Source organism: Salvelinus alpinus, chromosome 8, assembly GCF_045679555.1.
Source record: "Salvelinus alpinus chromosome 8, SLU_Salpinus.1, whole genome shotgun sequence".
NCBI classification, from domain to species: Eukaryota; Metazoa; Chordata; class Actinopteri; order Salmoniformes; family Salmonidae; genus Salvelinus; species Salvelinus alpinus.
Genome location: NC_092093.1, coordinates 79,586,637 through 79,612,446, shown reverse-complemented (window position 1 = coordinate 79,612,446; position 25,810 = coordinate 79,586,637). Strand labels below are relative to the sequence as shown.

At 40.6% G+C, this 25,810-nt stretch overlaps 1 protein-coding gene across 2 annotated transcripts in view; it reads left to right on the top strand.

Moving 5' to 3' along the window:
* The window catches only part of LOC139583760 (cadherin-18-like), a 379,939-nt gene that overhangs the window by 167,073 nt on the left and 187,056 nt on the right, over nucleotides 1–25,810 (top strand). For both annotated transcript variants that reach the window (XM_071415200.1, XM_071415199.1), the window contains one exon: nucleotides 17,495–18,080. In XM_071415200.1, the coding sequence (XP_071271301.1) occupies nucleotides 17,844–18,080 (237 nt within the window). In that variant the 5' untranslated portion in view covers nucleotides 17,495–17,843. The remainder of the gene's footprint in view (nucleotides 1–17,494; nucleotides 18,081–25,810) is intronic.

Below are 25,810 nucleotides of genomic sequence, written 5' to 3'. Positions count from 1 at the left end.
CAACAGATATTCTTGAGAATATTCTAAAACCTGCATAAAGAAAATATGCACATTTTCCCAACAGTGTCCACCAGACTGACTTGTTGTCGATAAAAATCAGTGCGTGATGACAGTGAACACAAAATGTTCTTTTTTGCTTACGTTTTCATGTACCCAGAATAACAATCTAAAGTTCAATGTGTTTCCATCGTATTTTCAACTATACTGATAATTCTGTCACAACTGTTGCATTAATTAGCATATGTGCCTACTCTGGTGTTGGCACCTGCACTCCAGCAGTGCGGGAAGTCTGTGCGGGTAGGCTAGTGTACATGATGATGATATTATTATGGATTAAAGCGAGAATATTCTTATTTGTCAAACGGCAGTCATCAAAATGTATTGGAAAGGAGCAACCTGTGAAGATGATCACAACTTATTTCATCTAGCCTAATAAACTGCATGGTTTCCCGAGTTGTAGTGACAGGACCACACTACATATAATTGCGTGACTCCAAGTTGACTTTGATATGATGGTTATTATATCAATATTTGCGCATAAAGGCATTTCCACTGTCCTTTCTCACATAATACATTTTACCTACACAAAAAGAACCCACCATGTCGAACTAACAAATGATCTGTCGGCATTTATACAATTTTACCAAAACTTCCTGTTTCCATCATAGTTGTCATGATTTTTTTGGATACGGTATGACTACTTGCATAAAAACTGTGGATGGAAATGTGGTTACTCACAGTGTTAAATGAAACACTGGGCCAGTATGTACTGCATATGGGCCACACTTTTTACTGTTAAATTACCACTGTGTTTGGTGCTGATACTGTTACACTTTGTCAGTGTTAGGGAATTAACACTTTTAATGTTATGCAATAACACCTCATAGTATTTTTACTGGGCGGCTGGTAGCCCAGCGGTTAAGAGCGTTGGGTCAGTAACCAAAGTGTCGCTGGTTTGAATCCCCGAGCCGACTAGGTAACAAATCCATCGATGTGCCATTAAGCAAGTCACCGTGATTGCTCCTGTAAGTCACTCTAGATAAAAGCATCTGCTAAATTACAAAATTGTAAGCATTTTGACAAGACAGTGTTGCTTAGTGTAGGGTCACATGAATCACATAATTATTCTCAACGCCTTATTGTCTGATGACCTCATGTAAGCATTTACAAAGACTTATAAACTGGCAGGGGAAACACTTAAAATATCAACCATAGAACAGTTAAACTGGTACAACACTTCCACTCACAGGTGGCCAAAAATTGAAAAGCCAAACTGAAAGCCACATCTCCAATATTATTTCCCAGTGTGCCTTGCCTTTCCAGTGAATTTTAGAGTTACCACCCATGACTATATTTGTTAATAACAAAGACATGGTTGTTGAATTTGTTAAAATTCAGTCATGTTGCCTTCATCAAGTGAGTTTTAAGATTAATGTAACAAAAATGTAGCTGTTTGTTGAGATACATTAGATGTCCAGTAAGGCCCTATTTTGAGGCCTAATTTGACCCTAGTACCAGTTGCCTGACACTTATTGTTTAATAAGGATCTGACTCTTTTTTTCATTTTCGCCTAAAATGAGGAACCCAAATCTAACTGCCTGTTGCTCAGGATCTGAAGCAAGGATATGCATATTCTTAATACCATTTGAAAGGAAACACTTTGATGTTCCATCATCTTTGAAATGCAAGAGAAAGGCCATACTTTCAGATAGGAGTCAATGTTTAATTTAGAATTTGGCCGCCAGATGGCAGCAGTGTTTGTGCAAAGTTTCAGACTGATCCAGTGAAGAATTACATTACTGCACAATATTTTGCAAGGAGTTTGCTCAACTGTGCTGATGTGGTCAATACATGTTCAGGTACATAACTACAGAGATCATACAGAAATTATATGGTAATAAAATATTTTTGTTTACACACTCCTAGGAATGTCATACATGATGTATCGTTAGCTTATACACTAACTTTCAAACATTTAGATGGCCAGGCAGGGTGGGTGTGGAGCCAGAGACAGCTGTGGGGTCGAACTGTAGACGTAAGTTCCTACATTTGAACATAAACATTTATTTTATCAAACAAACTATGATTCCTTTTATCTCAGGGACCCTCAGGATGACAAATCAGAGCAAGATTACTGAATGTAAGTTCATTATTTACCTTCGGAGATAATGTATCAAACCAGTTGCTGTGATAAAAGTGTTTTGTTGTTGTGCACTCTCCTCAAAAAGTAGCATGGTAGTTTTTCACTGTAAACGCTACTGTTAATTGGACACTGCAGTTAGATTAACAAAAATGTAAGCTTTCTGCCCATATAAGAAATGTCTATGTCCTGGAAAGTTGGTTGTTGTATACAAGGTCATTCTAGTCACATTAGAGCACGTTAGCAACAATGATACCATTGAGGTCAAAGGCTACAGTGCCTTGCAAAAGTATTCACCCCCGTTGGCGTTTTTCCTATTTGTTGCATTACAACCTGTAATTTAAATGGATTTTTTGGGGGATTTCATGTAATCGACATACAAAAAATACCCCAAATTGGTGAAGTCAAATGAAAAAAATAACTTGTTTCAAAAAATTTGAAAACATATAAAACGGAAAAGTGCTGCGTGCATACGTATTCATCCCCTTCGCTATGAAGCCCCTAAATAAGATCTGGTGCAACCAATTACCTTCGGAAGTCACATAATTATTTAAATAAAGTCCAACTGTGTGCAATCTAAGTGTCACATGATCTCAGTATATATACACCTGTTCTGAAAGGCCCCAGAGTCTGCAACAACACTAAGCTAGGGGCACCACCAAGCAAGCGGCACAATGAAGACCAAGGAGCTCTCCAAACAGGTCAGGGACAAACAAAAAAAAATGTATTTCACCTTTATTTAACCAGGTAGGCCAGTTGAGAAAAAGTTGTCATTTACAACTGCGACCTGGCCAAGACAAAGCAAAGCAGTGCGACAAAAACGACACAATAGTACAGTCAATAACACAATAGAAAAATCTGTATACAGTGTGTGCAAATGAAGTTAGGAGGTAAGGCAATAAATAGGCCAATAGTGGCGAAGTAATTACAATTTAGCAATTTACACTGGAGTGATATATGTGCACATGAGGATGTGCAAGTAGAAATACCGGTGTGCAAAAGAGCAGAAAAACAAATATGGTGATGAGGTAGGTAGTTGGTTGGTTGGATGGGCTATTTACAGATGGACTGTGTACAGCTGCAGCAATCGGTAAGCTGCTCTGACCGCTGACGCTTAAAGTTAGTGAGGGAGATATAAGTCTCCAACTTCAGTGATTTTTGCAATTAGTTCCAGTCAGTGGCAGCAGAGAACTGGAAGGAAAGGCGGCCAAAGGAAGGATTGGCTTTGGGGATGACCAGTGAAAAATACCTGCTGGAGCGCATGCTATGGGTGGGTGTTGCTATGGTGACCGGTGAGCTAAGATAAGGCAGAGCTTTACCTAGAAAAAACGTATAGATGACCTGGAGCCAGTGTGTTTGGCGATGAATATGTAGCGAGGACCAGCCAACGAGAGCATACAGGTTGCAGTGGTGGGTAGTATATGGGGCTTTGGTGAAAAAACGGATGGCACTGTGATAGACTGCATCCAATTTGCTGAGTAGAGTGTTGGAGGCTGTTTTGTAAATGACATCGCCGAAGTCAAGGATCGGTAGGATGGTCAGTTTTACGATATGTTTGGCAGCATTAGTGAAGGAGGTTTGGTTGCGATATAGGAAGCCGATTCTAGATTTAATTTTGGATTGGAGATGCTTAATGTGAGTCTGGAAGGAGAGTTTACAGTCTAGCCAGACACCTAGATTATGTGGACAACTATAAATACCTAAGTCAGAACAGTCCAGAGTAGTGATACTAGTCAGGCGTGCGGGTGCGGGCAGCGATCGTTTGAAAAGCATGCATTTCGTTTTACTAGCATTTAAGAGCAGTTGGAGGCCACGGAAGGAGTGTTGTATGGCATTGAAGCTCATTTGGAGGTTTGTAAACAGTGTCCAAAGGAGGGCCAGATGTATACAGAATGGTGTCGTCTGCAGAGAGGTGGATCAAAGAATCACCTGCGCAAAAGAGAGCGACATCATTGATATGTACAGAGAAAGGAGTCGGCCCGAGAATTGAACCCTGGGGCACCCCCATAGAGACTGCCAGAGGTCCGGACAACAGGCCCTCCAATTTGACACACTGAACTCTATCTGAGAAGTAGTTAGTGAAACATGGCGAGGCAGTCATTAGGGAAACCAAGGCTGTTGAGTCTGCCGATTTAGAATACAATGATTGACAGAGTCGATAGCCTTGGCCAGGTCGATGAAGACAGCGGCACAGTACTGTCTTTTATCGATTGCGTTTATGATATCGTTTAGTACCTTGAGCGTTGCTGAGGTGCACCCGTGACCAGCTCAGAAACCAGATTGTATAGCGGAGAAGGAACGGAGGGATTCGAAATGGTGGGTGATCTATTTGTTCACTTGGCTTTCGAAATACTTTAGAAAGGCAGGGCAGGATGGATATAGGTCTGTAACAGTTTGGGTCTAGAGTGTCTCCTCCTTTGAATAGGAGGATGACCGCGAACGCTTTCCAATCTTTAGAAATCTCAGACGACATAAAAGCGAGGTTGAACAGACTAGTAATAGGGGTTGCAACAATGGCGGCGGATACTTTTCGGAAGAGAGGGTTCAGATTGTCTAGCCCAGCTGATTTGTAGGGATCCAGATTTTGCAGTTCTTTCAGAACGTCAGTTGTCTGGATTTGGGTGAAGGAGAACTATTGTCTTTCACTCTCTGAGTCAACTACTCACCACAGTTCATGCACTGCATTGCTAGCTAGATGCATCTTATGCTTTCAGTACTAGATTAATTCTCTGATCCTTTTGATTGGGTGGACAACATGTTGGAAGAGCTCAAATAGGTTGGAGGATGTCCTCCGGAAGTTGTCATAATTACTGTGTAAGTCTATAGAAGAGGGTGAGAACCCCAGTCTCCTAGGTTTTGTACTGAAGTCAATGTACCCAGAGGAGGATAGAAGCTAGCTGTCCTCCGGCTACACCATGGTGCTACCCTACAGAGTGCTGTTGAGGATACTGTAGACCGTCATTGCAAAACAGTGTGTTTTAATCAATGTAAATGTATTTTGTTTTTAATCTAAAAAGGATCATTTAAAAAAAAAATCTACATTTTTATGAAATTCACTGGGGAGGATAGTCCTTCCTTTCCTCCTCTGAGGAGCCTCCACTGATCGTCGTGTATTACAATTCCCCCCAATATCCAGCATCTTCGCACAGCCATTGAAGAGGAGTGGGATAACATTCCACAGGCCACAATCATGATCAACTCTATATGAAAAGATGTCGCACTGCATGAGGAAAATGGTGGTCACACCAGATATTGTCTGGTTTTCTGTGACCAACATATATATATATATATATATATCTGTATTCTCAGTCATGTGAAATCCATAGATTAAAGCCAATTTTATTTTTCAATCGACTGATTTCCATATATGAACTGTAACTCAGTAAAATCTTTGAAATGGTTGTGTTAATATTTTTGTACAGTGTAAATACTTTTTCTCTCATGTAAAACTAACATGATGTCTGAAAAAGACAGACTGAATGGGCGAGGAGCTAGTAGGCTGAGTAGGCGGGGAGCTCACCTTAACTGCCGGTTATTTGAAAACGCCTATTTACATTTTTTTTTCCAATAATATTTAACCTTCTCAGCTCGGAGATTCGATCCAGAAAACGTTCTGTTACTGGCCCAAATCTCTATCCACTAGGCTACTTGCCTATGTCAAGCAACAGTGAGCAGAAAGACAGTGAGAGAGAGAGAGATGATTATAATGGGAGTTGAAAGAAAACTGCTGTATATTTTCCTGCAGTGGCCAGCAGATGGCTTATTGCAATGGCCTGGCACTCCAAAAGTGCTGTAAGAGAAAAACAGTGTCCAAAATCGCACCCTATTCCCTAGAGAGTGCAATATTTTGACCAGAGTCCATAGGGAATAGGGTGCCGTTTGGGACATACTGGCCAAATGACATATAGGGGGTTGAAAAGTGCAGGAATGTTTTCTAATTTACCACCAACAAGAAAAGTGACACCTACTGCACAGATATAATAGAGCAGGTAATCAATGTTGATTTGAGGTTAGAACACATGGCATTTTGGAGAGCGGGGGAATGGTGGGATGGCACCCTATTCACAATATAGAGCACTCATGTTTAGCAGGGCCCTGGTCAAATATAGTGCACAATATAATGAAAAGGTTGCCATTTGGGATGCAGATGAGGACGTATACAGAGACAGTACCGGGCCGAGTGTTGTTGACTTTGGGAGAGGTGGTGGTAGGTGATGAGTGCCATGCAGCCCGGCCCACGTCTCAGTGGGAGTTGTTACCTAATTACCTTGCGGTCTAATCTGTGTTTAAAAAGTGACTGCCCCTAAAAAACTACTTCTTGTTTTAAAAACAGCCTGTGGCATCAATATGAGTCAAACATTTATTCTAGTGTTACATTTGACTACACAGGGTAAATAGGATTTTTTTTGTCACAAAGTCAGTCTCGTCCAAATCTTAGATTTACTAGATTTACATAGACGATAGGAAAACATTGTACGCATTCTTAAAGTATTCAGACCCCTTAATTTTTTCCACATTTTGTTGTTTCAACCTTATTCTAATATTGATTAAATTATTTTTTTGCCTCATCAATCTACACATAATGACAAAGCGAAAACAGGTTTTTAGAAATGTTTGCACATTTTTGGAAAATACCAAAAAGAAATACCTTATTTACATAAGTATTCAGACCCTTTGCTATGAGACTCGAAATTGAGCTCAGGTACATCCTGTTTTCATTGATCATCCTTGATGTTTCTAAAACTTGTTTGGAATCCACTAGTGGTAAATTCAATTGATTGGATATGATTTGGAAAGGCACAAACCTGTCTATATAAGGTCCCACAGTTGACAGTGCATGTCAGAGCAAAAACCAAGCTCCGAGACAGGATTGTGTCAAGGCACAGATCTTGCGAAGGGTACCAACAATTTCTGTAGCATTGAAGGTCCCCAACAACACAGTGGCCTCCATCATTCTTAAATGTATGAAGTTTGGAACCACCAAGACTCTGCCTAGAGTTGGCCGCCCGGCCAAACTGAGCAATCGGGGGAGAAGGGCCTTAGTCAGGGAGGTGACCAGAACCTGATGGTCATTCTGAGAGAGCTCCAGAGTTTCTCTGTGGAGTTGGGAGAACCTTCCAGAAGGGTATCCTTCCTGACCTGTTCACCGGACGTGCTACCTGTCCCAGACCTGCTGTTTTCAACTCTCTAGAGACAGCAGGAGCGGTAGAGATACTCTTAATGATTGGCTATGAAAAGCCAACTAACATTTACTCCTGAGGTGCTGACTTGCTGCACCCTCGACAACTACTGTGATTATTATTATTTGACCATGCTGGTTATTTATGAACATTTGAACATCTTGGCCATGTTCTGTTATAATCTCCACCCGGCACAGCCAGGAGAGGACTGGCCACCCCTCATAGCCTGGTTCCTCTCTAGGTTTCTTCCTAGGTTTTGGCCTTTCTAGGGTTTTTCCTAGCCATCGTGCTTCTACACCTGCATTGCTTGCTGTTTGGGGTTTTAGGCTGCGTTTCTGTACAGCACTTTGAGATATCAGCTGATGTAAGAAGGGCTATATAAATACATTTGATTTGATTTGCAGCACTCCATTAATGAGGTCTTTATGGTAGTGACCAGACTGAAGCCACTCCTCAGGTAAAGCCACATGAAATCTCGCTTGGAGTTTGCCAAAAGGCACCTAAAGACTCTCCGACCATGAGAAACAAGATTCTCTGGTCTGGTGAAAAAAGATTGAACTCTTTGACTTGAATGCCAAGTGTCACGTCTGGAGGGAACCTGGCACCATCCCTATTGTGAAGCACGGCAACTGCACCACCCACAACCGCAGGGCTCTCCAGAGGGTGGTGCGGTCTGCACAACGCATCACCGTGGGCTGACTACCTGCCCTCCAGGACACCTATAGCACCCGATGTCACAGGAAGGCCAAAAAGATCAACAAGGACAACAACCAGCCGAGCCACTGCCTGTTCATCCCGCTACCATCCAGAAGGCGAGGTCAGTACAGGTGCATCAAAGCTGGGACCGAGAGACTGAAAAACAGCTTCTATCTCAAGGCCAGACTGTTAAATATAAGAACTAACATTAGGCTGGGTATCAGTCAAGCAAGACCTGATGAGAAGTTTGATGACATGTCCCCTAGCCTACCACACAAAGGCACTATGGATTTATTTTCTCTGGTTGACACATACATGCTCAGGAAAGTGATATCACAATTTAAGCCTTCTACCTGCCTTCTCAATCCTATATCCAGCACCTTCTTCAACAGTTTATAATTGCATATCTGAAGAAGTGCAAGCTGTTGTTAATCACTCCCTGTTCACAGGCACTTTCCCCACTGCACTAAAAACTTATGGTGAAACCCCTTCTGACGAAAAGTAATCTAGATTCTTCAGCTCTTAGCAATTTTTGGCCAATCTCCAACCTTCCATTCTTTTAAAAAATTCTGGAGAAATTGGTGTTCAAACTGAATTTTTTTATAATTCTGTATTTTTTTAAAATTCCAATCTTGTTTTCGTGTTCAGCACACAGACAGCCTTAGTTAAAGTGGTAAATGATCGTAGAACCAACATAGATGCCAAACAGCTCTCTGTCCTTAGATTTAAGTGCTGCATTCGACTCTGTTGACCCTTATGTCCTCCTGGACAGACTGGAGAGGTGGGTTGGCCTATTTATCCAGTTTAGGACCTATTAACATAACTCAGAGAAAATACAAATCACATGTACCATTCCACAAGGTTTGATTTTGGGTCCAGGACTGTTCAGTTGATATATGTTACCCCTTGGCAGCGTTATCTGAAAGCGCAGCATTGATTTTCATGCAGACGATACACAACTTTACATTTCTGTGTCACCAGAGGATTTTAGCTCCATGGATAAATTATTACACTGTATTAGTGGTTTAAATACTTGGATGGCTGTAACGCTCGTCTTCCTCCTCTTCTGAGGAGGAGCAAGGATTGGACCAAAATGCAGCGTATTGTGAAGACATAATCTCGTTTATTTAAACGAAGACGAAAAAACACTTGAACAAACTACAAAAATAACAAACGACGTGAACAGACCTGAACTTGAGAACAAAACACATGAACGCACAAACAGGAAGGAACACACGAACGAACGAAACTAAACTAAACGAAACAGTCCCGTGTGGCACAAACACTGACACAGGAACAATCACCCACAAACAAACAGTGAGAACAGCCTACCTTAATATGGTTCTCAATCAGAGGAAACGTAAAACACCTGCCCCTGATTGAGAACCATATCAGGCTAATACATTGAACCCAACATAGAAACACATAACATAGAATGCCCACCCAGCTCACGTCCTGACCAACTAAACAAAGACAAAACAAAGGAAATAAGGTCAGGAACGTGACAATGGCCCACGTCTTCCTCCAGCTAAATCAAGACAATACGGAGGTACTTATTGTTGGAGACAAAGCACAGAGAGAATCTAGCCGCACATTTTAATTCATGGACAATCAAGATAACACCTAGGTTTTTTACCTGATGTTTTATTTTAAATTCTGAACAAAGTTTTGAATCACACATTAGGAATGTGACCAAAATAGCTTTTTACCACCTGAGGAACATGCCAAGGTGTGGCCATGTCTCTCTCAGGCTGATACAGAGACTCATCAACACTTTTATTACCAGCAGGCTTGACTACTGTAATGCTCTCCTGCCTGGTCTACCAATGAAAGCCATTGGTCAACTGTGAAACATACAGAGTGCTGCAGAACGGTCAGTGACCAAGATCAGACTGAACACACATTACACCAGTTTTAAGGTCTCCGCACTGGCTGACTGTGAGTTTTAGAATTAATTTTAAGCTTCTTCTATAGGTTTTTAAATCAATCCACGATTGTGCACCCCAATACAAGTCAGACATGCTTTTAAGTTGTGTACCCAGTAGGGTCCTGTGGCCAGTGTTGTAGTACTCAAGACCACATATTAAGTGTCTCGATCTTCTCTCGGTGTCAGGTACATTTGTACTCGTTCCTGACTGGTCTCAGACAGTGAGGACTGGTAATTTCTTCCCGAGACCAGCGGAGTAAACTCATAATTATTAGCTCCCATTCAGTCAGGGCATAAAACCGCTTCCCCAGGCCAAATATATACACTCCTTTCTTGAAACGTTAGTATCTTAACAGCCTTATCTATTATAGACATGTTTGCTCAGTGGCGAACATATAGGCCTTCAGTGTGTGACAGGTTCTTGATTCTGAAATGACAGCAACTGTAATACCATCGCACTCAAATAGGAGAGTGCACTTTTTGTAAAACACAAAGAGCCAGTGGTGTAGTGGAGGGTATACTCAGGTACAACAGAGAAATCATGCACAAAGTAGCCTATAAAATCGCAAAGCACGTGAAGTATATTCACATGAGCGCCGCACACAGCCTAGTTTAAGCAGAATATTATCTGCAGGCAGCAGGTGCGTGCAGCTCTCAACTGGTTTTGGGATAGAGCAGCTCACAGAATAATGACGTCAGTAGCCGGTAGGATAGGAAAGACTTTTCAATTGATGATATCTACCAGTAAATGCTAACTAAGGCAACAATGTGTATGCAAACCAGGTATTGAAAAAATGCAGTCCGAAGTGTTGTCATCATGCATTGTTTGCATCAAGGGCGTAGACATGGATGGGTCTGGGTAGACAAGAGTGTACAAAGCTGTCATCAAGGCAAAGAGTGGCTACTTTACTTTGTTTTACACTTTTTTTGGTTACTACATGATTCCGTATTTGTTATTTCCTAGTTTTGATGTCTTCATTATTATTCTACACTATTATGTAGAAAATAGTCCAAATAAAGAAACCATTGAATGAGTAGGTGTGTTCAAACTTTTGACTGGTACCGTATTTTAAAATCGATCTTGAAACACATATTTTTTGCTTTTGTTTTTCATTAGTGTACTTTTTAGTTCAGTTGTTTTGTTTGTTTTGTAGTAAATATTTCAGCATTGTTTTTTATTTAAATGTTTTCCTGTAAAGCACATTGTGTTGTATTCCATGTCTGAAATGTGCTTTATAGATAAAGCTTGATTTGATTGCAGATTTGGATGTTCGGAGTCTGTTTGACAACCACACATTTCCTAATTTGTAAAGCTCCAACCTCAGTTACAACAGAACTCAGGAAGCCAATTTTTCTGTCTGTAGCGTGAAAACAAAATTATCTCCTATCCTGAATCTCTTCATGGAGGTTGTGAAGGTGGTTAAGCAGATCTCAGTTTGACAGCAGGGGAAAAGAAAAAGAACACACAAAACAGGTCATAATTATTAGATGATGTAGAGGTGTTTTCTGTCAAGCTTTCTCTTGATTGTGTAATGAAACCAAAACTGTCGTCATTTGCAGGTGCTCAGCTGTTAGCTCCATCAAATATGCACTCTGAGGACCAGAAAATATCATTCATTCTGTTGCCAAAAACGGTCTCAAATTAGTGTGAAATGTATATGAATATTCATTAAAAAAAAACTTGTGTTCTGTTCAAGATATAATTTCAGTTAGGGCTCAACTGTGGGATTTGGTTTGCATCCAATTTGTATATTGTGACATTCAAATGCAGATTAGTTTGGCAACAAATTGATAAACGTTTTCAAATAAACATTAAGCTCATTTGGTAGGCATGGAATTTCACAATGGCATTACAATGCCTCTCAAAATTCTCCTTCCCTTCCCCGTTTTGCTATACCACCCACCCTCATTCCATTTAGGAGAGGTGTAAAGTCAAGATTTCTATTATTTGTGTTATTATACTGTATTATTACTTCCTCTCAGTCCCTGGCCCTGTTTGTTGCAGTGATATGTGTTTGACCCGTTCGCTCCTCTGCTATCTGGTGGTTGACATCAGCAGAAAGCTGATGCTGTGAAACGAATGCAGTGGGTTTGCACTCAGCAGGCGGCCAAAACATTAGCCATAAACAGCAGGCAAGGGCTCCCTCAATCTCTCACTACAGAGCTCTCGCTCTGTCTCTCATCCTTTACTCTCTCTCTCTTTTCCTCTTTCTGTTGTAATTAACCATTCACCTCATAATTTATCATAGAAGGATAAACATCTGTGTTTGAACACTTCTTTAAATTGAACCTTCACCTAGGCAAGTCAGTTAAGAACAAATTCTTATTGACAATGACAGCCTACACCAGCCAAACTCAGATGACGCTGGGCCAATTGTGCACCGCCCAATCACGGCCAGTTGTGATACAGTCTGGATTTGAACCAAGTTGTCTATAGTGATGCCTCTAGCACAGATACGGTGACTTAGACCACTGCGCCACTTGGACGCCCCAATCATATGTACTATATGTGTATATACCTTCTGAGCTGACTTTTCCACCATATCAGTTGGATAGTGGGATATGGTGCCTTTCACTGACTATGCCAGCTGCTGCTTATTTAATGACTGTCTGACATCACTGTTTTACCACCTATCAGCATGATTACCACACAATTAGCACTGATTAAAGAGCGACACAGGAGGTGCCAGCCTGAAAGCACTGATAATAGAATAGGCTTACTTGGTCTAGCATAGGGATACAGGTTGCTCACACAAGTCTAGCATAGGGATAGAGGCAGTGCTGGGAAAAAGTAATTGAGTAATAGTAAAGACACATTAATAGAAAATCACTCAAGTAAAAATCACCCTGTAAAATACTACTTGGGTAAAAGTCTAAAAGTATCTGGTTTTAAGTACAGTGGTGGGAAAAGCAATCAATTGTCATACTTCAGTAAAAGTAAATGCTATACATCAAATTCCTTATATTAAACAAACCAGACGGCATGATATCATTTTTATTTAAAACAATTACGAACAGACGGGCACACTCAACACATTTACAAAGACAATATTTGTGTATAGTGAATCCACCAGATCAGAGGCAGTAGGGATGGCAACGTGTTATGTTGATACATCATATATGCTGAAAAATTTGAACAAACCCCTTCAAATTACTGGATTCGGTTATTTCAGCCAAAAATCGAGCACACAGTCATGCAATCTCCATATACAAACATTGGCAGTAGAATGGACTTACTTACCTTTCAACATGGCACCATCATAGGAAGCCACCTTTCCAGCAAGTCAGTTCGTCAAATTTCTGCTTTGCTAGAGCTTCCCCAGTAAACTCTGTGTTGTTATTGTGAAGTGGAAACGTCTGAGCAACAGAGGCTCAGCCGCAAAGTGGTAGGCCACACAAGCTTACAGAAATTAAGGTCTAGGGCTGTTTTTCATGGTTCGGGATGGACCCCTTAGTTCCAGTGAAGGGGAAATCTTAATGCTACAGCATACAATGACATTCTAAACGATTCTGTGCTTTTAACTTTGTGGCAACAGTTTGGGGAAGGCCCTTTCCTGCTTCAGCATGACAATGCCCCCGTGCACAAAGCGAGGTCCATACAGAAATGGTTTGTCGAGATTGGTGTTGAAGAACTAGACTGGCTTGCACAGAACCCTGACCTCCCTCAACCCCATCGAACACTTTTGGGATGAATTGGAATGCCGACTGCGAGCCAGGCCTAATCGCCCAACATCAGTGACGACCTCACTAATGCTCTTGTGACTGAATGGATGCAAGTCCCCGTAGCAACGTTCCAACATCTAGTGGAAAGCCTTCCCAAAAGATTGGAGGCTGTTATAGTAGGAAAGGTGGGACCAACTTCATATTTATGCCCATGATTTTGGAATGAGATGTTTGATGAGCAGGTGTCCACATACTTTGGTCATGTAGTGTAGGTGCAAGAATTGGACCATAATTCTGTCCTTCCTGAGCATTCAACATTTAACAAGTACTTTTTGGCATCAGGGAAAATGTATTTGAGTAAAAAGTATATATTTTCTTTAGGAATGTAGTGGAGCAAAAGTAAAAGCTGTCAAAATATAAATAGTAAAGTAATGTACAGATACCCCAAAATGTCTTTAGTAATACTTTAAAGTATTTTTACTTAATTACTTTACACCACTGGATACAGGTAGCTTACACAAATCTAGCATAGGGATACAGGTTGCCAGAAGATACCGACCTTACCTTTACGTTTGCTTACACTGATCTGCACTGGGGTCAGAACGCAATCATGGTAACTTTAAGATGCCGTTGAGCCGGCGCGAGATATGGGTCAGAAAACGTACCTCGATGCAGTGATTGATTATGCCACAGTACTGTGGGTTCAATCCCAGTGCTATAGGCACTCGTTAAAAATGTTTCCGTTTTAACCCTATCCCTTACCTTTAACTTCACCTATAGATGTTTATTCACAGGCAACTGTATTAGGGTAAAACTAGGCCCTCAAAATAAGGCCTTATGAAATACTTATGGTATTGTGTTAAATACATACTTTTTTAAATTATAACATATTCACTTATCTCACTTTGTGAGGTCCACATGACTAATAAAGGATGGAAGCAACGTGCATGTCTCTGTCTCTAACAAATTAAATCATGGGTGGTAATACTACAATTTACTCGATAGGCTAGGCACTCTGGGAAATATTTGAATAAGGCTTTACACTAAGCAGTGTGTTAATTTTACACTGTTCCGGTCTCTATAAGAGTCTACAGACTCAACACTTTCGGTGTTCATTTGTTTGTCTTTTTACACCGGAGAATTTTCTGTGGTACTCAAATTGACCATAGCCATATCCGGGAATAAGCAGTTAATTGTTATTTCAACAAAACATGCTTTCTTTTTAAATATGCACTTTTGCTGACTTGAATATAATCAAGTGCAAAATTACAGGGGAAGAAAAAGAATATGGGCATTATAAATAGTCATATTTTTAGCACTTAAATTTTGCCTTCAATATGCAATTTAGTTTTTCGAAGAAACCCATTTAACTAGAACTGTTTTCCGCTTTCATTTTCCATTGCCTACCGAAACACACTCTCCACATGTCATGCATTTGAGTAGCTTAATATCTGTCGTTATCACCGCAAATGTATTTCTTGCTGCCCTGGTTATAATTCAGATTGCCAAGGCACCAACTAATCCTTTCATACAATGGCCCAGCACTGAAAAATAAATAATAATTTTGAACAAAACACCAACTCATCTATGTGAGTCTCTACAGCAGGGGTAGGCAACCGTGGTCCTGGAGTGCCGCAGGCACTTCCTGTTTTTAACTGACCTAGAGGCATTCACTGAACTGATCAATTAGGTGTGGTGCCTAGTTGGAACAAAATCCTGCAGTACCTGCGGCACACCAGGAACAGGGTTGCCTACCCCTGCACTACAGTTATAGCCCCATACTGGCTTTATAGATGGATCCTAACTCATTGGGCACTATTACTTAAAAAATACCATGCAGCATCCCAAATGGCACCCTATTCCCTATATAGTATACTACTTTTACCAGGGTCCATAGAGGTCTGGTCAAAAGTAGTGCACTAAAGGGAATAGAATTCTATTTGGGATGCAAACCATTTCTGTGACCTCACCGGCACATACAACCTTTGAATAATTGAACAAGTCACCTAGGGCTGTGGTGGTCATGAAATTTTGTCAGCCGGTGATTGTCAAGCAAATAACTGCCGGTCTCCTGATAATTGACCGGTGATTAACATAAACACGTTTAGCCTCACCTGGCTTCCACGCATAGCCTACAAGCCACTGATGTAGACCTTTTGGAACATCATTTTTAAAAGTCGAATAAATCTATTTAACGTAGCCTACACTATCACAATAAGTCCAGGATTTATTTTAGACAGGTCTAAAGAAACATGATATGAAGAAAATTTTGTCTATTTCGGAAGAACAGAATAGAATACTCAGAGTTGTCCTTATGTTAGGCCCTGATATGGTTGTGGGCTACACTAGTTCATTTAGCAGACAAAATTTGCTTAGAGTTCTGTGGAATTATTTTAGTATTATTTTATAGTATGTAGAATACAATTGAACATAGCTGAATAAAATAGAAAGTATATTTTCTCTGAAAGATTTCCAAGGAAATATTCAGTTTTGAGGTCCTCCTATATGCTTAATTTAGAGTTATTTATGCAACGTTAGTTGTCATACAAACGTGTGCCATTGGGCTGAATATAATAATTATAATTCCCGGCTGCTGTGCTCTGAAGCACCTCTCACTTACACGGCGCTCTATGATATCTCAATTCTTATTGGCCAATGCCCCTTGTATGACCGTAATGGCCCCACAAAAATCCAAGCCTTTTGCGGCCAAAATGGCCATTGTGCCATTGGGTTGAATATAAGAATTATAATTCCCTTCTCCCGGCTGCCGTGCGCCGAAGCACCTCTCACTTACATGGCGCTCTATGTCTCAATTCTTGTTAGCCAATGCCTGTCACATGATCTGGTCCTTCTCACAGCTAAGAATTAATCTACAAGTGAAGACCGACATGTCGGGGATGCAACTGCTTGCGTCCCTCATCAAATTTCCAGGTGCATATTGAAGATGTTAGAACTGTCCACATTTAGCCTACTTTTCAGCCATCAAAATGAGTAGGCCTAATGAAAAGCAAAAGCACTGGCCTATGTCAATCTACTATCCCCCACAGTACAAAAGTTGACCCATTCAACTTGTCCTTCTGTGCAAGAAATACATTTTCCAAACATACGCTGGGACAGTTGTGGGATCCGATAGACCCCAAATTAATACAACCACTCGCATCAAAAACCTTTCAAAAGCAATGAGGCTGATGCAACAGATCAGAACATTTACCTTAAAATGTTAATGAACTATTAGGCTATTTCCTCACATAAGCGCAGCAATGCGCACATGGCAGTAGGTTATAAGCGTGAATGTTCCAGAATTCAATCAATTAGCGGTTGTAAAGCAGATTGTTGTCCTTCATTTCAAGAAGCTACAGTATTTGGCTTTTGGCTAGGCTATATGAGGTGTGCAACTATGATTTGAAAAAGTCATTCCTTGCCTTACAGCACATGCTGAGCATCATTCACAAGTGATAATACATCGTTCACAAGTGATAGGCTAATATTGTCACTCATCAGACTATTCTTTAATGTAATGCTGTCTTTACATATACTAAATAATATGAGTGAAATTAGTTTTGATTTAGAATGGACCATTATCATGCACCTGTCACGGAACAGGGGCATGGGAAAAATAAATATACATACATGTCATCTATACACTTAAATAACAAATAAGGTCACGTAACAGTCCTAAACGCACCAGAAATGTGTTTCGTGTTCTCCGAACTAATTGTAAGGATCTGATAGTGGCATCTTTTCTGTATTCAAAGACATCTTTTTAAAATGCTTGCCCTCTGTGTCAAGTATTATTATGGCCAGCTCCTATACATTTTTAGGAGATTAAGTAAGTTAAAACAAAAAAAATGTAATACATCCTTCTCTCTCTCTCTTTTTCTCTTCCAGGAAACACAAAATGGTCGCCATAATCAACTCCAGTTTCTGGTAAAACGAAACAAAAGCCATAATCCATCCGTGTTTTTCTCCAGACCCTGGCTGTTCCATAATGTAAATGAAGCTTGCCTTGATTCTACTCAACAGACGGCTAGGCCATGAGCCTTAGAGGATCTACCGTAACCCGGACAGGGCCTACCCCAGTTTGCATTTAGTGCCACCCTCGTCCTTCTGTTGAGACTGCGAGCCACGTGAGGCTGCAGACGTGGCCGGTGGTGGTGGCGACGGCGGTGGTGGGAGGACTTTCACACGTAGCACAAAAAACACTGGGATATATTTACAAACATACTGAGGAAACACCATGAGGATATCCAAGATCTTCTGTCTCTGTCCCGTACTGGTCTGCCTCTGCTTTCTCCAGAAGTGCTATGGGGTTAGCCATCATGTCCCAACATCCAAAGTGCCCAACACAAAGAACCAGACCAAACTGGCCAATGGCGAGACGGAAGTGCACCACAGACCTAAACGCGGCTGGATCTGGAACCAATTCTTTGTTTTAGAAGAACACATTGGACCAGATGCTCAATATGTGGGAAAGGTATTGTTTTATCTTACTTCACAGTACTTCATGGCTTGAATTTAGATGCTTGTAAACAACCACTTTTTCATTACAAGGATATTTGACTCCTTGGCTCTGAATTGTGTCCTAAATGGCACCCTATGCCCTACATAATGCATTACCATTGACCAGAGCCCTATGAGCCATGGTCAAAAGTAGTGCACCACTTATGGAAAAGGGAGCCCTTTTTGACAAATACTCTGTTTTTCTGCGCAGCAGTCTTGTGTGTTGGAAATGCATTGTGGCAGGTACAGCTTTGATTATTAATGTGACTTGCCTTGTTGGTATTCCAGGTGCTTTTGTTCTGTCTAATGATGTAGAAGCCAAGGCTATGTTCCAAATTGCACCCTACTCCATACATAGCTCAATCATTTTGACCAGGGCCAATAGGGCTCTGGTAAACTGTGTAGGGAATAGAGTGACATTTGGGATGCACTACAAATCTCACGTGGGTATATTTTGTAGAGAAAAGAGGTCTACACTGTCCAAGTTCTTCTCATGATAATGTCTTGTGTTTTATGGAGGATTAATCAACAAGCTCCCCTTAGATCATCTTAGTCTGTCACGTTCGGCTTTAAGGGATGCGACATTCAATTGTGAAAATAGCTTGTTCTTTGTTTGAATTAAGCATAGTACAAAATCAAACCAACCCTTACAAAAAAAAACACATGATTTCACATGTGAAATGTGAAATGTCCACGTTGTGCACAAAATGTGAAACCAATGTGGTTTTGGTTCACTTCACATGTGATATGTCACATGAAATTTCACAGGTGATGCCCTGCAAACAAAACTTTGTCATAAGAATGTCACGCAGTCACAGTGTTTTCAAATTACATATTTGAGACACTTGATTACGTTGTGTATATTCATTTACGCAGTAATTATTATTCAACATGCCCTCACCTGAGATTTTAACTCACAAACTCTTGGTTGACGGTATTCCGATCTTCCTGCTACGCCATCATGTCTCTGCCAATAATATATTTTCACCATTATTCCTACACTTTGGACTTCAATGTACAATAAATCTCAGCTTCGTTAAGAATACACTCAACAAAAACTATTATATTTATCATAGTGATTCAGGAGTATCATTAAAAGAGAATAATATGCCTCACCAACATTAGACAACTATACAGAAAACACCTCCGATTGCTGAAATAAGTCAATTAAATCAATGATGAGAGAATAATCGGATTAAATTATAACTAAATTGTCACGTTATCACATTAACCTCACATAAGATCATGAGAAATTCATGTTTTTTTCCCCCAAGGGATGTACCACAGGTGGCACGTAATTGGCCAGGCTGGTCTCATAAACTAGACGGAACACACTAAATGAAGATCCAGGACACTCAAATTAGTATAATTTCTTAAATTTGGTATGGTTACATAAGGTTACTTACGGCAAAAAAACGAAAGGATCGGGGTGGAAGGGTAGACATATAATGCTAACATCTAGCAATCCAAATGTTCTCATTGGGGACAACTTTAGCATTTTAGCTAATTAAGAATTTGCAACAGCTTACTACTTTTTAGCTACTTTGCAAGTACTTAGCATATTAGCTAACCCTTCCCCTAACCTTAACCTAAACTCCTAGTCTAGCTAACGTTAGCAACCATGATAGGTTCTTAGTGATGTGCACACTGAGGAACTTGTAGCTCTCAACCCGCTCCACTACAGCCCCGTCGATGTGAATGGGGGTGCATTCGATATTCTCCTTTGTCTTTCCCACATTGAGGGAGAAGTTGTTGTCCTAACACCACACTGCCAGGTCTCTGACCTCCTCCCAATAGTCTCATTGTCGTCGGTGGTCAGGCTACCACAGTCATGTTGTCGCCAAACCTAATGATTTTGTTAGAGTTGTGCGCGGGCTTGCAGTTGTGGGTGAAAAGGGAGTACAGGAGGGGACTGAGCTGATCTGTAGTCAATGAACAGCATTCTCACATAGGTGTTCCTTTTGTCCAGGTGGGAAAGGGCAGTGTGAAGTGCAATGGAGATTGCTTCATCTGTGGATCTGTTGGGGAGGTATGCAAATTGGAGTGGATCCCGGGTTTCTGTAATAATGGTGGTGATATGACCAGCTTTTCAAAGGATTACATGGATACAGATGTGAGTGATACAGAGTGGTAATATTTTAGACCGGTTACCTTGGTGTTCTTAGGCACAGGAACTATGGTGGTTTGTTTGAAACATGTAGGTTTTACAGACTGGGCCACAGTGAGGTTGAAAATGTCAGTGAAGACCCTTTCCAGCTGGACATCTCATGCTCTGAGTACACATCCTGGTAATCCAACTAGCCCTGCGGCCTTGTGAATGTTATTCCTGTTTAAAGGTCTTACTACATCGGCTACGGAATGCGTGATCATACAGTCGTCCGGAACAGCTGGTACTTTCACGCATGGTTCAGTGTTGCTTGCCTTGAAGTGAGCATATCGAGCATAACATATCATACGAAATGGATGATGGACATCCACAAATGAATACTTACCATACGAAACATAACATACAGTTGAAGTCGGAAGTTTACATGCACTTAGGTTGGAGTCATTAAAACTTGTTTTTCAACCACTCCACAAATTTCTTGTTAAAACTTCTTATGGATAGGGGGCAGCATTTTCACGTTTGGATGAAAAGCGTGCCCAGAGTAAACTGCCTACTACTCAGTCCCAGATGCTAATATATGCATATTATTAGTAGTATTGGATAGAAAACACTCTGAAGTTTCTAAAACTGTTTGAATGATGTCTGTGAGTATAAAATAACTCATATGGCAGGCATAAACCTGAGAAAAAATCCAAACAGGAAGTGGGAAATCTGAGGTTTGTAGTTTTTAAACTCAGCCCTATTTAATATACAGTGGGATATTGGTTATGTTACACTTCCTAAGGCTTCCACTAGATGTCAACTGTTTTTAGAACGTTGTTTGATGCTTCTACTATGAAGGGGGCTGAATGAGAGGGGAATGAGTCAGAGGTCTGCCAGCAGCCAGAGGTAGCTCTCGTTCCATTGCTTTTCTACAGACAATGGAATTCTCCGGTTGGGACATTATTGAACATTTATGATAAAAACATCCTAAAGATTGATTCTATACATCGTTTGATTTGTTTCTACGACCAGAAATATAAAATGTTTGAATTTTCATCCGACATTTCCGCAGAGTTTCGATTTGTTTACTAAACGCCCTAACAAAAGGAGGAATTTGGACATAAATTATGGACTTTATGGAACAAATCAAACATTTATTGTGGAACTGGGATTCCTGGGAGTGCATTCTGACAAAGATCATCAAAGGTAAGTGAATATTTATAATGCCATTTCTGACTTATGTTGACTCCAACATGGCGGATATTTATTTTAGCTGGTTTGGGCTCTGAGCTCCGTGCTCAGATTATTGCATGGTATGCTTTTTCCGTAAAGTTTTTTTTAAATCTGACACAGCGGTTGCATTAAGGAGAAGGTTATCTAAAGTTCCATGCATAACACTTGAATTTTTATGAACATTTATAATCAGTATTTCTGTGAATTGATATGGCTCTCTGCAAAATCACCCCATGTTTTGGAACTACTGAACATAACATGCCGAAGTAAAATGAGATTTTTTTATATATATATGCACTTTATCGAACAAAACATACATGTATTGTGTAACATGAGGTCCTATGAGTGTCATCTGATGAAGATCATCAAAGGTTAGTGATTAATTTTATCTCTATTTGTGCTTTTTGTGACTCCTTTCTTTGGCTGGAAAAATGGCTTGGTTTTTCTGTGACTTGGTGGTGACCTAACATAATCGTTTGTGGAGCTTTCGCAGTAAAGCATTTTTGAAATAAGACACTGTGGCGGGATTAACGAGAATTACATCTTTAAAATGGTGCCTAGTACTTGTATGTTTGAGAAATTTGATTTATGAGATTTCTGTTGATTTGTATTTGGCACCCTGCAATTTCATTGGCTGTTGGCGAGGGGTTTCGCTAGCGGAACGGGGTTAACAAACTATAGTTTGGCAAGTTGTTTAGGACATCTACTTTGTACATGGCAAGTAATTTTTCCAACAATTGTTTAGACAGAATATTTCACTGTATCACAATACCAGTGGGTCAGAAGTTTACATACACTAAGTTGACTGTGCATTTAAACAGCTTGGAAAATTCCAGAAAATGATGTCATGGCTTTAGAAGCTTCTGATAGGCTATTTTGACATAATTTGAGTCAATTGGAGGTGTACCTGTGGATGTATTTCAAGGCCTACCTTCAAACTCAGTGCCTCTTCGCTTGACATCATGGGAGAATCAAAAGAAATCAATCAAAATATTATAGACCTCCACATGTCTGGTTCACCTTGGGGGCAATTTCCAAATGCCTGAAGGTACCACGTTCGTCTGTGCAAACAATAGTACGCAAGTATAAACACCATGGGACCACGCAGCCGTCACTCCGCTCAGGAAGGAGAGGCGTTCTGTCTCCTAGTGATGAACGTACTTTGGTGTGAAAAGTGCAAATCAATCCCAGAACATCAGCAAAGGACCTTGTGAAGATGCTGGAGGAAACAGGTACAAAAGTATCTATATCCACAGTAAAACGAGTCCTATATCGACATAACCTGAAAGGCCGCTCAGCAAGGAAGAAGTCACTGCTCCAAAACCGCCATAAAAAAGCCAGACTACGGTTTGCAACTGCACATGGGGACAAAGATCGTACTTTTTGGAGAAATGTCTTCTGGTCTGACGAAACAAAAATAGAACTGTTTGGCCATAATGACCATCGTTATGTTTGGAGGAAAAAGGGGGAGGCTTGCAAGCCGAAGAACACCATCCCAACCGTGAAGAACGAGGGTGGCAGCCTCATGTTGCAGGGGTGCTTTGCTGCAGGAGGGACTGGTGCACTTCACAAAATAGATGGAATCATGAGGTAGGAAAATTATGTTGATATATTGAAGCAACATCTCAAGACATCAGTCAGGAAGTTAAAGCTTGGTCGCAAATGGGTCTTCCAAATGGACAATGACCCCAAGCATACTTCCAAAGTTGTGGCAAAATGGCTTAAGGACAACAAAGTCAAGGTATTGGAGTGGCCAACACAAAGCCTTGACCTCAATCCTATTGACAATTTGTGGGCAGAACTGAAAAAGCATGGAGCAAGGAGGCCTACAAACCTGACTCAGTTACACCAGCTCTGTCAGGAGGAATTGGCCAAAAGGCACCCAACTTATTGTGGGAAGCTTGTGGAAGGCTACCCTTAAACGTTTGACCCAAGTTAAACAATTTAAAGGCAATGCTACCAAATACTAATTGAGTGTATGTAAACTTCTGACCCACTGGGAATGTGATGAAAGAAATAAAAGCTGAAATAAATCATTCTCACTACTGTTATTCTGACATTTCACATTCTTAAAATAAAGTGGTGATCCTAACTGACCTAAGACAGGGTATTTTTACTAGGATTAAATGTCAGGAATTGTGTTTAAATGTATTTGGCTAAGGTGTATGTAAACTTCCGACCTTATCATACTATTTTGAATGTCCTGGATTTTCATATACTACGTAACGTCGACACCTGAGTCCATGTTGGAATGGTTCTTGATTACATAGTTAGTGTGGATTGAATTGAATTTATTAGACAATTTATAAAATACATATAGCCTACATAAAAAACTTTCAAGGATAACGAAATAAAGTCACTTATTTATGTACACGATATCTACTGTGACTGTGGGCCTTTTGTAGCAGTAAGTCTGAGCCAGGGCCGCTTGAAAACGTGTGGCGAGGCAGCATTTGCCACAGCACTTTTAAATCACCTTTTATTTAATTTAATCAAATATATTGTCAAAAAAAGAGGGACAAAAGGCTGTTTTTTTGACCGATTTGCTTCGTAGCAGTATATACACCTAAGCATTAGCGATCCGACATGTTTCATTGCATGGAAACGAGACAATTTTTTTGTCTGATCAACTGTAGGCTACTAACAAAAGTACCTGCATAGTCTAGCCTACTATGCGCCCTGTCCCTCTGGCCAGTGTAACAAACGAGTAACATTGTGCATTTGTAGCCCGTTAGTTTGTGAGAAAATGTGATTAGGATCAAATTTGATTTATATTCAAACTTGGGCAGACTAGACAACATACTTTTTTTGATAGAAAATCATTAACTGAAATGTATCAATAAACACAATAGCTAACATAGACTATGAGTTAATGTTATATTAGGCCTACAGTTGCATAGGGCAGGACTACATGATTACAAACCTGCATAAAGCAGGGTCAGCCCTGTGAGTTTTATTGTCCAATCATGTTGCTTTCTCTGTTTCTGTGTATAGGAAACCCCCCTAGTCCTTATTTAAAATATAATTCATATGAACAAGTGCACTGTTGCTGCAGATTGACAAGGTTTTCATCGTTCCCAAGGCCAGGAGTTTTTCCATCATATCTTTTAAAACGTGACCTGATTAGAAAAACTCTGGTCCCATCATGGCACATATAAAACCTACAGGCCCCAGACCTTTTTCTGACACACCACTCTGAGACCTGTGGCTCAACCTCTGGTCAGAGCTGCATGTCATACCAGCTATGGGCTCAGACTGTCACAGACAGATGGGTGTCACAAAGACTGAGAGGCAGGTACTAGAGATGACTGGCGGTCCTATCCTCGTGCTCGGAGGACAAGATCAACCCAGCAAGTATGGTCTGCGGGCGCTGTGATGACTTTTCTGTTAGTTACACAAAGGGCCACAGGAAACTGGTTAATAAGTCCTCTGCTTGCAGATTGCCTGCCCCCCTTATCTCCTGAAATGTGGAAATGTGTTTCTCCGCTGCAGTGATCATTATTCTAGGCACTCGGGCAGAAGCTAATCCCTTCGACCGCACTCAGAAAGAACGAGGGAGGCAGATCACTCCTCTCCCTCTGACTGCATGCGCATATGTCTGTATTTCAATACATAGGAGGGAGCATGATGTGGAATAGAAAAATACATACAAAAAAAGAAAGCAGTCCAGAGAGACAACATAGAGGGGTGGAAAGACAACACTAAATCCCTCTATCCTTCTTAATGTTATTACTCACCATCACCACTAAGCTTGTTTTAATCACCGTGATGACAACAGTGTGCTACAGAAGGATGCCTGGGTGGTGGTTTTGACAGAGCAGGAAAAAACGAATCCTTATAGGTGTTATTTATTGATGAAACATGCTGATGCTAAGGTTATAAAATGCATGAGTGAACCACAAAACTCCCAAGGTGCCACCAAAACATTCTCTCAGCATTTTTCTGTGGTTCTGTCTGTATTATTACAGCTGACTAACTGGAGTAGTACAAGGATATTAGCGTAGAGAACATCCTTATTGAAACGGCAACATTGTATAATGGCAGTGTATCAGTTGCCACTAATTACATGAGAGAATAATTACTTTCATGGATTATATTAACATTTAATACAGCTGCTGCTTATCATTTGAAGACTCTGATTGGCTTGCTGTCTCTATCATGCTGAGTTTATATTGGCCAAGTCTCTCCATCCCTCATATTCTACAGTAGAGGGGGTTGTGATGGTGTGTGTCCCAAATGACACCCTATTCCCTTCATAGTGGACAACTTTTCAACAGGGCCCTGGTCAAAGGTAGTGCATTCTATAGGCAATAGGATGCCCTTTCGGACGCATGCATGGTGATGAAAACAAACAAAAATAGGTAATCCTTACCCTGTTTGGG